This window comes from Mercenaria mercenaria, chromosome 5, assembly GCF_021730395.1.
Source record: "Mercenaria mercenaria strain notata chromosome 5, MADL_Memer_1, whole genome shotgun sequence".
Classification (NCBI taxonomy): domain Eukaryota; kingdom Metazoa; phylum Mollusca; class Bivalvia; order Venerida; family Veneridae; genus Mercenaria; species Mercenaria mercenaria.
In genome coordinates, this window is record NC_069365.1 from 55,244,028 (window position 1) to 55,257,023 (window position 12,996).

The window sequence follows — 12,996 nt, forward strand, 5'->3', positions numbered from 1 at the left end:
AAAACAATGTTGCTAAATGAACTAACACCTTTCTTAGATGGCAAACCAAGCTGTTTTAAACATTTCCAGAGGGATTTAGAGTCTGATTTATTGCTTTCTACACTCTCTTTGAAGTAATTTTTCTTTGCATTATGAATAAGAGTTTGAGTACTATTTCTGTGTTGTTTATTCTTTTTGTACAAATTAAAAGCTTTGTCTCTAGCATTGATACTTTGTAGAATGTCATCATTGATCCATGGCTCTGTTCGCTGTTTAATGCGAACTTCCTTTACAGGGGCATGCATGTCCAAAACAGACATAAAAATGTTTTTGAAATTACACCATGCTTTACTAACATTATCACTGAGTATAACAGTTGACCAGTCAGATGAAAGTAATGACTGTTGAAAATCTTCTCTATTATAGTTTTTCTGAGATCTGATTTTAACATTGTTGTGTTTACCAATTGAAGAACGAGTAATTTTCCTGGTACAAAATATCATAGAATGGTCACTCAAAGATACATCAACAGCACCACTATTTCAAATTTTATCTTTGTCTGAAACAAGTATGAGGTCAATTGTTGTAGATGATAATTGTGAGATTCTGGTAGGATCCTTTATTAACTGCTTGAAATTGAAAAGCTCACAAAAAGATGATAAGTTGGTAAGAAGTGAACATTTAATACCACTAACATTATCACCGAAAATTAAGGTTTCATGTGTAATAAAATCGTCACAAGAATGGCACAGTGTTTCCAGGATGTAATAAAAGTTAAGCTGTTTTGGTGGTCTGTAGATGACTCCACAAAGTATGGGTTTGGATTTGGGCAGAAGAATATCCACCCAGGTAGCCTCCAGATCCATGATGGTTAAATCATGACGGGGGTTAAACGCCAGGTCATTCCTTATGTAAGCGCAAACGCCACCTCCTCGACCGTCCGGCCTGTCTCTTCTTTGAACATTATAATTAGAAATATGAATTTCAGAGTCTGGCACAGATGTGTCAAGCCAAGTTTCAGATATGAATATAGCTGCAGGATTGTTTTTTCTGGCTATAATACGAATTTCCTCCAATTTTGGTATCAAACTACGTGTATTTAGATGAATGAAATGCAAACCACGCTTTCGATGAAAGCAAAGAGCTATAAAAATAAATGTATTTTATACTTCTTTGATGAAAGTTAATGCCAGATTTTTCACTATTTTCTCTATGGACGGGGCCGGGGCATGGGTGAACGTCACCACACAGTAGAAGCCACACTGGGGTAGTTTTCTGACTTTTAGTAATGCGAATGTGTGAAGTTCTTTTAGAAACATCAGTAAATGAATTGACAAAGTTCTGGTAAAACGTATTTTGTCCATATGAAATTGTCAGATCACTCGCTGTTACAAAAAAGTGGGTGGGGTACAGCTCATTCTCAGGTTTTTCAGTAAATATAAAGTCACCAGTTTTTCTTCCAATAACTATTATGAATATAATTGATCTCAGCACGTCCATTATTGTGTTCTCCAATATCAAAACGTTGTAAAATAGAGTCTAAAATCGTTTAAAAATCAGTTTTCTGTCAAATTTTCTTTTGTTTACAAAAACACGACTTTAGGTATCACACCACCAAATCAATTTTGACAAAATTTTATCAACATTTTGACCAAGAAATTAAAATCTTTGTTAAGTACACATAAAGGGCCATAATTTTTCGAAATGTATGGAAGGATTATGGTTCTTGATCTGTTTACTCATTTAGTGATGGTACACTATCATTAAGTTTCAAAGGTATATTTCTTAAAGTTGATAAACCAACGCCAACGTACAAAGGTCAACCGCCTCTTGTAGATTTCATTTATTTCCTCCTGTGATCAGACAAGCTAAAAACAACTAAAATAGTACTTCTAAAATGATTTAAAAGAAATTCATCCTGTCAGATCAAATTTGATAAAAGATATGTCAAATTCACAACATCATTACATGTCATGTCAAATAGCCTGTTAGGGAGTCATTAAACAGGTACTTGACTTTCAACATAAGTGTTTTTATAAAGTAATGGTAATGGTAAAAGAATAATACAAGAAAGCCATGCATGTATTTAACTATAGATTACCTAGGTAAATACTGTAATGCAGACTAAACGCTCAAATCTTTGAGCGGCTCATGTTCATAAAATGCAACAGTGATAAACTATAATACATTAACAATATCAAGCACTGGAGATATAGACATACAAAATACTGTAGAATTTAAATGCTGTGTTTCTTATGGTGCTGTTGGATCATTTCAAGTATTTCATACAAATTATATACATGTATAATCCCTAGTTGGTAGATTTGATTCATTACGAATGATAAATGTAATAAAGTCATGTGTTGCTGCTATGAAATAATTACTAAAATGATTAATTGAAAAGCAAACAAATAGTGTAAGCGATTATAACATGCAATGATTCACAAAAAGTAATGCTAATGCTAATGCACCCTATGTAATGCTAATTTAATGCTGATTTTTTCTAAGTAATGCTAATTTAATGCATTACTTTTGCAAGTAATTTTTAACACCCCTGGTGTCTTACCCCACCTCTATCACCATCCCCCCTTCCTTAACACGCCCATACACATATATGCAGTACCTGCCTGTATATATTTAATAGAAACTTTTAACTATTCAAGCAAGCAACTAAACTCAGATGAGCGATATCTCTTGTTTAAAAATGTTGTGATTAAAGGGTGTTAATTGCTAAATTGCAGAAAAATTATACAGCATACATTACTAACAGAGATCTAACTGTGGAATGCAATTTTTTGCTCTAACAGAATAAATAAAAGCTAAAAATGTTACAAAATGTTTAAATGTGATTGACCACTTTTAATTTTAAATACGATTGCTTTAATTCTTTCTTTCAGCAACAACAGTTGCCATGGCCAGTACCAACGTTGCCCACAACCAATTCCATGCAGGGTACGATCAGTAAATGTCACGACAACAACAACAACAACTTGACCGGAAATAGTTGCAGCAGGAAAAAGCCTCTAGTTTTAGGTGGACAAATCGTTTGGACTAATTAAAGAAAGTTGTTGTTTTTTTATTTAGAAAACCTTTTTTGACATGAAAACACCTTTGGAATTTTTATTAAAATTTTATAAGTATAGATGTATATTTTGTATATAGCATGTATTAGGAACATCAAGGTGAATATGCCATATCCCTTATAACTTGCTGTAGTGAGTACATAAAATAAATCCCTTTAAAGAAATTTTCAGATGATGGCTATTGTCATAAATGTCAACAGCGGAGATTATACACATTTAGCAGTAAGTGTTTTACAAGCATTTAACTTTTTGGCCTATTTTTATTTATTTTTTTTTTTTCAAAATATGCAATTCATAACAAGGCCTAGGATTCTTCAGGACTGGCCCTGATTTCAGGCTTTTGGCGCTGCCAGAATTACCCTATTTAACTACATTGGAAACTATGATTTCAGGCTTTAGTATGTAGGTTTTCAGGCTTCCAGTTTTTGTCTGAATCCCAGGCCTAATTTCTCCATAAATACATGTAGCTCAACAAATAAAACCTGCCAATTTCTGTTTGGCTTACTTTTAGGATCATAATTGTCCTTTGAAAAAAATTCATTTTGTATATAATCATTTATGTTCTCATGTCATGCAAAAAATGATCCATTTTATGCACAGCCTATAGTATCGTATGACAGATCTTTTGTTGTCACTAAATAATGTATGCAAGCTGGTACATTTGTGGTGCATCTACCAGGGAAAAGATCTGTTTTCGTATCAATTTTATTTGTTTACCTGAAAAGATTGTTGTATGTCCTGTGTCAAGGTCATTTGGTGTATAGACTTGTTTACTATTGATCTTTTTATTTTGTATGTCACTTGATTTATCTATCATCTGGTGCACTACGCAAAAATGTTTCATTTTAAATGTATACATGGAATTTCTTCAATCATACTTGTTTGTCCATTCTTTGTGCCTACATTTTGAAGAAAAAGGAAGAAAAAACACTAGCATTTATGTTTCAAACATTTTTTTGGGGGAAAAAGTTAACTTTGTGATGACATTGAGTTGGGGAATGAGAGTGGCTAGGGTTAGGCTATTTGCACGAAGATTGGAAAAACTTTGAGAGTTTTTATGACATTTTTTGTAAAATTTGTATAATGAAAACATTCATTTGTGTTTTATATATATTATGGGAGAACCATATTTCTTTCACTTTAACCAAATTTGTTTTGTTTTTTTTTGTTACAAAAACTTCCTGTAAAAGGTGCTTTAACCTAATCTAAGTGAATAAATATTCAATTCTCATTATTTCTATTCTTAAAAATGGTTTGATTTTTAGCCCACCCAAAGTTTGTTCAGGGTGATGAACTTTGTCCAGGATGAGCTGTTAAAGGTGGGACTCCAGAGCTAAAATAGAAGAAAACTAAATATTTTCTTATCATGAAGTTTGTTCTAATGGTAAAGCATTTTTGGGCCATCACAGCAAAATATAGAAAAAATAAAAACTTCAAATAACTTCTTTAACGATCTGCTTAAAGGATTTTTACCAATAACTTGGTCAAAAGCAAGGTCAGGTTGTCAAGGTCTTATCAGATGACTGCCTAATGGCTATTTGGGCCTCTTGTTTACTTTAAAAGTTTTAAGCAAGGATATAGGGTTTCATGCAGAAAACATTTTGACATACAGAAGTTTTATTGTTTACAACAGATTAGCAACTTACATGATTTTCAATGTAATCAGTGTAGCACAGTTATAAAACTAGGTTGTAAATGTTTTAGCCCATCCTTTGAAATTATAAAACAAAAATGTGTGTATTGTAGTTTTAAAACCACAAGTTATAAAGGTTTTTCAGTATGTTTTGAACATATCATATTGTAAATTATGAGAGTGAAATTCATCAGTATTGTTTCCTTGGTGATGTGATGAGATAAGGAGGGATTCCCCTTTGCATATTTTTATCAAACTTTACACGAAATAAAAGCTGATTCCCCTTTGCATATTTTTATCAAACTAAACGCAGAATAAAAGCTGAACAATTTTAGTAACGGTTATTTGTTCAAAGGTATAATTTGTTTTAAAATTGGTCTTTGCTTTTCCTGGTACATGTACAGTGGAACTCCACTGAATAAACAGTCCTGGGGCTAAAAGAAACAGTTGTTTTAGGGACAATTCCAGTTTAAGAAGGGTTATTTTCAATGGGAAGAACTCATTCTGGACAAAAACAGTTGTACAGGTTAGAGGCAATTCTGCTTTGTAGAGGCGACTTTGTTTTACGATGGATAATGTTCAGTGAAAGTAACTTATTCTTGATCATGATGATTGTTCAGTTTTGAAGGGTTTCTACTTTGTAGACATTGTGGTTTAGAGGGGTTATATTCAATGGAAACAAGTTCAGTTGTCCAGTGTAGAGGGGATTCTACTGTGTACAGAAGAGTTTCGCTGTAGTAAGGATTTTCTTTCCAGATAACCATTGATAACTTGGCTCTAACATTTGTTTAATTCAAAGATTTTTTTTTTTTTACTTTTGTGTAGGTGTGAACATCTTAAAGTTTACAGGATATGCAACTCTTAAATATATTTATCCAGGCGGTACAGATAATACTTCTACTATTTATAAAGGCTTTTCTCATGATTGTGGTAGATTTACTGATTGACGTGGGGTAAAATGGTGCACAGATTTGAGGCCCTGCATGAAAACCTTTACATGCAAAGTATTTTTATATATTTCCATGTTAATGTATTATTAACTCTATAATAGTCATATCACATTGATTGTATATTTATTTCAAATTTAAGTTGAAGCAAATTCTTCTAACTTATATTCATAGTAAAAAACATTTATTTCTATGTGGGCACAATGTTAATGGTGAAATAAATTCTTCTAACTTAAAAATATTTATTGCGAGAAATATTTATCTCTATGCATGCCCCAAATTGTTGATTGTGAAACAAATTTTCTAGCTTAAGAAAATTCATGTTGAGAAAAGGAAACAAATTATTTTCTATGCGGGCCTCAAAAGACTTGTCAACTGTGGCATTTTACAGTTGTATATAGGGTTATTTGGCATGCTTTTCTAGTTGCGTAATATGATAACTGAAGCATATCGGATATGGTAGATGCCTTGAAAGTGGTTTGCTGGGGCAGTAGATGAATATGTTAAATTTTGACTATATAACCAGGGGTTGTTGAGTTCGAGACCTCGCTCATCCGACTAAAAAGAAAAACACCAACAGTCCAGTGTATGGGTGCTTTACACCTGGTGCCCTCTTAAAGAACTATCGGGCATTTTATACCTTTGACAGATTGGTACATTTAGAATAGCAAGAAGTGAAGAAAATATTAATTTTTTGTTGTTGTTTGATATAATTAGTTCTGTCAGGCAAGACAGTAGAAGTTTCGACTCTTTTTCGTGACCATGTTGTCTAATAACGCTGAATTTTACTGTTGTAAATAATAACAGCATATTTTTATGTACATTTATATATATCACAAATAAAAATTGTTAACAATTCATGATATAATGTGCTTTTTGTGTTTTTGTAAATGTGGGTTGGCATGGTAAAAAGAGCAAAAACAATGATAATTTTGAAACTATCCATTTTCCACTTTGTGATGTTAATAGACTTTAATTACAGTATTAATTTACCCTCAGTTTGGGTTTAGATTTATGTAAAAAAATAACATTAAATATGTTTATCAACAAAATGTATGTAACACTGTGACTTCATTTAATATGAAATGTTTTCTGTTGAAACCTTACCATGTAGTCTTCATTATCTTGACAGCCCACAAATACACTTAGCAGTTTTGTGAGTATTCTGTTGAAATTTTTATTTTTATTGTTTTCTTTGTTGTACCATTTAAAAAAATCAGTTTCACAGTTTTTAGAATTCTTCAAGGCTTTTAATGATTCTTTCCACTTTTCAAAAGTTCATAGAAATGTATTAATAAGTTCATACAAAACGTCACTTAAATGTTAAAAAAGTACAGTTTAAAAAAAGAAAACTAACCTCCCCCCACCCACACACCACTCCCAACCACAACAAAATAAAAAGGAATTACCTAAAAAATTTGAATCCTTAATACAACGTGGTTTGAAATTTTTCTATTTACAAGTGCACTTATACAGACAAAAACTTGTCTGGACATAGACTTTCCTAGTATATACTAGAACCTAGTCCCAATCTGTGACTCTAGTTACCTCCCCTGACGGTCAGTCCACAGAGTCACGAGAAATGGTAATATCAAACTGAAAAGAAATGAAAGTGATAATTATGCCACGAGTCGGACTAACTAGAATGCGTTTAAGTGAACAGTTTCATTGGCTATTTACCTAAAGTCGAGCATTTATTTCTTTTTAAGTCGAGCACAAAATAATTTTTTATTATTCCATTAACTTTAACAGGGATATTGTGCACCTTAAAACAAAAACCTAACATAAAGTTGAGAATACTTTTTTCATGGTGGTGATCTTGTGAAATACATAATTCCTTAATTGTCATCAGAAGTGTCATATATACTTTTTTTTTTCTTTTGCTTAGCTACTTCAAATCAGTGTCGAGTCATATCCTTTACAAATACTTAATATTTAAGAGTGCATTCTCTTCTTTTTGTGACAAACTTTACTTCCTCAAGCTGCATTATCCGGTTGCATTGTCAAATGTATATAAGGAAAAGCAATCTTATAATATCTATTTTTAGCAAGTTTTAGATATTTTCTCTGTAATTGTGTGGGAGTTACTTATCAATTATATTAATATTTACCTTGCTAAATTTCTAAAATGGACTGGTCCATCATTCAATGTGGGCAATACCATTTATCATTTGAAGGGGTATTCACTGAAAATTTACTGACTGAATAGCAAACAGTGCAGACCATGATCAGCTTGCACGGAAATTTTTTAATATTTTAGCGGTCAAAGTTTAAGACAAAACTGAAGAATCTGGGCCCAGGTTAATGACTACAAATCTCTCTTATTGTTGAAATATGGCTGGTGACCGTATGTTGAACAAAATAATGATAAAAACCATGGAAACAGTATTAATTTACCAGTATCTTGCTTTTGATTATTGGCCCAAGTACTTCATCTTTATGGGACTATAAATTTCTCTAACCTTTGCAATATAACTCATGACCTTTTTCTATTGAACAAGATAATAGTAGAAACCACAAAAATTTTAATTTCACTAACATCCTGAAATATGTCGCAGTAATACCTTTTGACCAAATACATTATGACCATTACCAAAATTTCATGAAAAGAATCCGTATTACTATTTGAGGTTTACATATTTTATTTCACCACATTATAGGTCATATGTTTATTTACAACATTGAGAAGTTTCATTAAAAGCTACATTGTAGAAAAATTTCTATTTGAGCCGTGCCATGAGAAAACCAACATAGTGGGTTTGGGACCAGCATGGATCCAGACCAGCCTGCGCATCCGCGCAGTCTGGTCAGGATCCATGCTGTTCGCTAACAGTTTCTATAATTGTAATAGGCTTTGGAAACGAACAGCATGGATCCTGACCAGACTGCGCGGATGCGCAGGCTGGTCTGGATCCTTGCTTGTCGCATACCCACTATGTTGGTTTTCTCATGGCGCAGCTCATTTGCGAAAATGTTATGAAAGTTATGATTTTCCTATAGACTCTCATGAAAAATTGCACAAGGTCCAAATTTTTCAAATCTGTCCAGAAAAAAATCAACCCTGTCTTTTTTATTTGCTGAATTTCCTAAGTATATTCTGAAGTTTTAAAAAATCAGAGTTTAATCGAATTATACATTGATCCGAACATGCAGAAAGACATTAACAGTGAATAGTTTTCAGAAGGACTGACTTTTACTAACTGAAAAAAAAAAAAACATTATAAACTAGCTATATAATCCTTTGCCAATAGTTCTCATTTTACACTACCAGATTAATAAAAAAAACTTGAATATTCCTTTCAAATAAGTTTTAATGGCTCTATAGAGACATAATTAAAATTTCAACAAATCGCTCAAAAGAAAAAATTTCTTTTTTACTTTTAGGGTTTTACGACTATTATAATAACTGTGCTTTTTGTGTTTAAATTTTAGTTATATCCTTTTGTGAATAAAAATTTGTATTCAGATTGTTGTTTTTGTTACTACATGAGTTTGTGGTTAAGGTGAAAATGTCCTTGTGGGGACACAAATTTATAGATACTAAATTATGAAACAAAAGGGAACTTTTTGGGGGCTTGGGAGTATTAAATTTTGAGTTTAGCCAGCCTGCTTAGCTCAATAGGGAGAATGCAGATCTACAGATGGCGGGGGTCACTAGTTTGATCCACAGGTGGGGAGTATGTTCTTCATGACAATTTGATAAAAGACATTGTGTCTGAAATTCTCCACCTCTTGATTCATTTAGGGAAGTTGGCAATTACTTGCGGAGAACAGCGCCGAATCCATGAACACTGGTTAGGTCAACTGCCTGCCATTACGTAACTGAAATACTGTTCATTCCCCACAAATATTAATGCTTTCGCAGTAGCCAGTCAGTCATTAAAGCATTTATGCAGGCATTAATGTAGACATTCTCTAAGACGATTTCAGAAACCTTTGCCCCCCAGCTATACGTTGATCTTCCCGCACAACGAGTACTCCGAAAGATGGACTGCTCGTCATGGAACTTTTACGCTTGCCAAATAACTGAGCAGAGATGTCGCTGTCTGTCCATCCCTCACACTCTTGGTGTGATCTCAACTACTGCAACAAAAAAGCTGAAAAGAATACTTTAAAATTAAATCTACAGAGGATATTTGTTTGTTGTGCCCCTCAAAATATTTTTGGGGAGGGTTGGGGGGTGGGCACTCTCGAGTTGCCCTTGTCTGTCTGTCCAAATTTGTCATGCATATCTCAGAAAGTACCTGACCTAGAGTCATCAAATCTCATAGGATTGTTATTTAGTATTCAGTATATGATTAAACTGGGATTTCACAGCTAGACCAGAGTTATGGCCCTTGACTTAGTAAAAAATATGCAGTGACAGTAGTGCGGGCACCAGTGTCCTATGGACACACTAGTTTTATTGTAAGATCAAAATGGAAACCAGCATATTTCTACAAGTAGCATAAAGTGTAAAATCTGGTGTTCACAGTTGGAAGTACAAATTTCTTTTTAGCTCACCCGTCACATAGTGACGAGGTGAGCTTTTGTGATCACCCCACAATTTCGTGAACATGATAGACCACACTTTGCACACAACTTGTATTGCCATAATATCTCGGTTTCCTTTCAAAAACTGGCCAGATCCCTTCATGGGTTCCAGAGTTATGGCTCCTTAAAGGGCCAAAATTTGCTATTTTGGCTTGTGAACACGATAGAGACCACATTTTGCAATCGATTTTATCAAACTTGCACACAACTTGTATTGGCATTATAGCTCGGTTCCTTTCGAAAACTGGCCAGATCCCATCATGGGTTCCAGTTATGGCCCCTTAAAGGGCCAAAATTTGCTATTTTGGCTTTTTAATCTCCTGCCACAAGTGGTGGGGGGTTATAGGAATGGTCTCCGTCCGTCCTTCAATAACACTTTCGTGTCCGCTCCATATCTCCTAAACCCCTCGAAGGATTTTCATGAAACTTGGTTCAAATGATCACCTCATCAAAACGATGTGCAGAACCCATGAGTGAGCCTTGTCGGCTCAAGGTCAAGGTCACAACTCGAGGTCAAAGGTTTGAGCCTACCATTTTGTGTCCGCTCTATATCTCCTAAACCCCTTGAAGGAATTTCATGAAACTTGGGTCAAATGATCACCTCATCAAGACGATGTGCTGAACCCATGAGTGAGCCATGCTGGCTGAAGGCCAAGGTCACAACTTAGGGTGAAAGGTTTGAGCCTTCCATTTTGTGTCCGCTCTATATCTCCTAAACCCCTTGAAGGATTTCCATCAAACTTTGGTCAAATGATCACCTCATCAAGAACTCATGAGTCAACTCAAGGTCAAGGTCACAAATCAAGGTCAAAGGTTTGAGCTCTGTATCTCCTTAACCTCTTGAAGGATTTTAATGAAACTTGGGTCAAATGATCACCTCATCAAGATGTTGTGCAGAATTCATGAGTCAGCCATGTCAGTTCAAGGTCAAGGTCACAGCTAAAGGTCAAAGGTTTACCCTTTCACCATCCATAGCAGTGGCGGGGGATTAAGCTGTCTTTCAGACTGCCTTGTGCAGCCATGTAGGTACTATTTATGGTTTGATTTGATACAAACTTGCAAAATATCTTTAACAATAGATCTTGGATTCCGTGATGAATCCGTCAGATCCAATCGTAGGTTCCAGAGTTACGGCCCCTGATTGACCCCTGAAAGAGCCAAAATTTGTTAATTTTTACCTTGTGAACACGATAGAAGTGACATTTTACATTCCATTTTAACCATACTTACACACAACTAAATCTCGAGAAATAAGATCTCGGTTCCTTTTGAAAACCGGCTAGATTCCATCAGGGGTTCTAGAGTAGAGCCAAAATAGAAAATTTTTCCCCTTTCAGCCATATAGAGGTTTCATTTATGCTTTGATTTGATACGAACTTGCACAGAATGTTTGTCATGATGACCTCTAGGCCAAGTTCGAAACTGGGTCATGTGGGGTCAAAACCTAGGTCACCAGGTTAAATCAAAGGAAAAGCTTGTTAACACCCTAGAGGCCACATTTATGATCCTATCTTCATGAAACTAGGTCAGAATGTTTATCTTGATGATTCCTATGCCAAGTTCCAAACTGGGTGACATGCGGTCAAAAACTAGATCACCCGATCAAATCAGAGGAAAAGCTTGTTAACACTTTTGAGGCCACACTTATGATCCTATCTTCATGAAACTTGGCCAGAATGTTTATCTGGATGATTCCTAGGCCAAGTTCAAAACTGGGTCATGTGGGGTCAAAAACTAGGTCACCACTCAAATCAAAGGAAAAGCTTGTTAACACTGTAGAGGCCACATTTAATACCCTATCTTCATGAAACTTGGTCAGAATGTTTATCTTGATGATTCCTAGGCCAAGTTTAACAGGTGAGCGATGAAGGGTCATCATGACCCTCTTGTGATTTTCAATGGTTTTAACTAGATTTTTTTCCCCAGTGAAACATATATTTGCACTTGTGACTTAATCAGATATATTTCACTCTTATTCTGAGACTTTTATCAACAAGAGGGAATGCAGTGTGCAAGAACCTATTCTGAATAGTTCTCAAATAATCTCCCTTCTGACTTAATTTATTTCCTTATTTTTCTACTTTGCTGTTCCTTGTCAGGAGTCGACTCAAGAAGTACCTTAGAGATTCAAATGAAATATAAAATGTAGATGAACAGTGAGAGAAAGAACAGAATAGACAAGGCAGTCTAAAAGACAGCTATATCCCCCGCCACTGTTATGGATAGTGAAAGGGTCGACGGATTGACGTTAAGTATACTTTATAGTCCATGTATGACGATATCAGTGAATTTGTTCAGAACGCAGGAATAAGTTTAATATAAAAAGAGTCACGAGTATACATTACAGCCAAGTCATATTAAAATCTTTCAAGGGGTCTAGGAGATACAGAGCGGACACAAAATGGGAGGCTCAAACCTTTGACCTAGAGTTGTGACCTTGACCTTGAGCCAACATGGCTGACTCATGAGTTTTGCACATCATCTTAATGAGGTTATCATTTGAACCAAGTTTCATGAAAATCCTTCAAGGGGTTTAGGAGATACAGAGCAGACACAAAATGGAAGGCTCAAACCTTTGACCTCGAGTTGTGACCTTGACCTTGAGCGGACATGGCTGACTCATGAGTTCTGCACATTGTCTTGATGAGGTGATAATTTGACCCAAGTTTCACGAAAATCCTTCAAGTGGGTTAGGAGATAGAGAGCGGACAAAAAATGAAGGCTCAAACCTTTGACCTTGAGTTGTGACCTTGACCTTGAGTCGACATGGCTGACTCATGAGTTGATCACACATCGTCTTGATGAGGTGATCATTTGACCC

The 12,996-nt window shown here is 34.8% G+C and overlaps 1 protein-coding gene across 1 annotated transcript in view; it reads left to right on the forward strand.

Moving 5' to 3' along the window:
- Positions 1 to 4,227, forward strand: part of LOC128557063 (uncharacterized) — a 47,705-nt gene extending 43,478 nt beyond the window's left edge. Inside the window, exon 4 of the mRNA XM_053543633.1 lies at positions 2,877 to 4,227. Coding sequence (XP_053399608.1) covers positions 2,877 to 2,944 — 68 coding nt within the window. The 3' untranslated portion in view covers positions 2,945 to 4,227. The remainder of the gene's footprint in view (positions 1 to 2,876) is intronic.
- Positions 4,228 to 12,996: the final 8,769 nt, after the last annotated feature.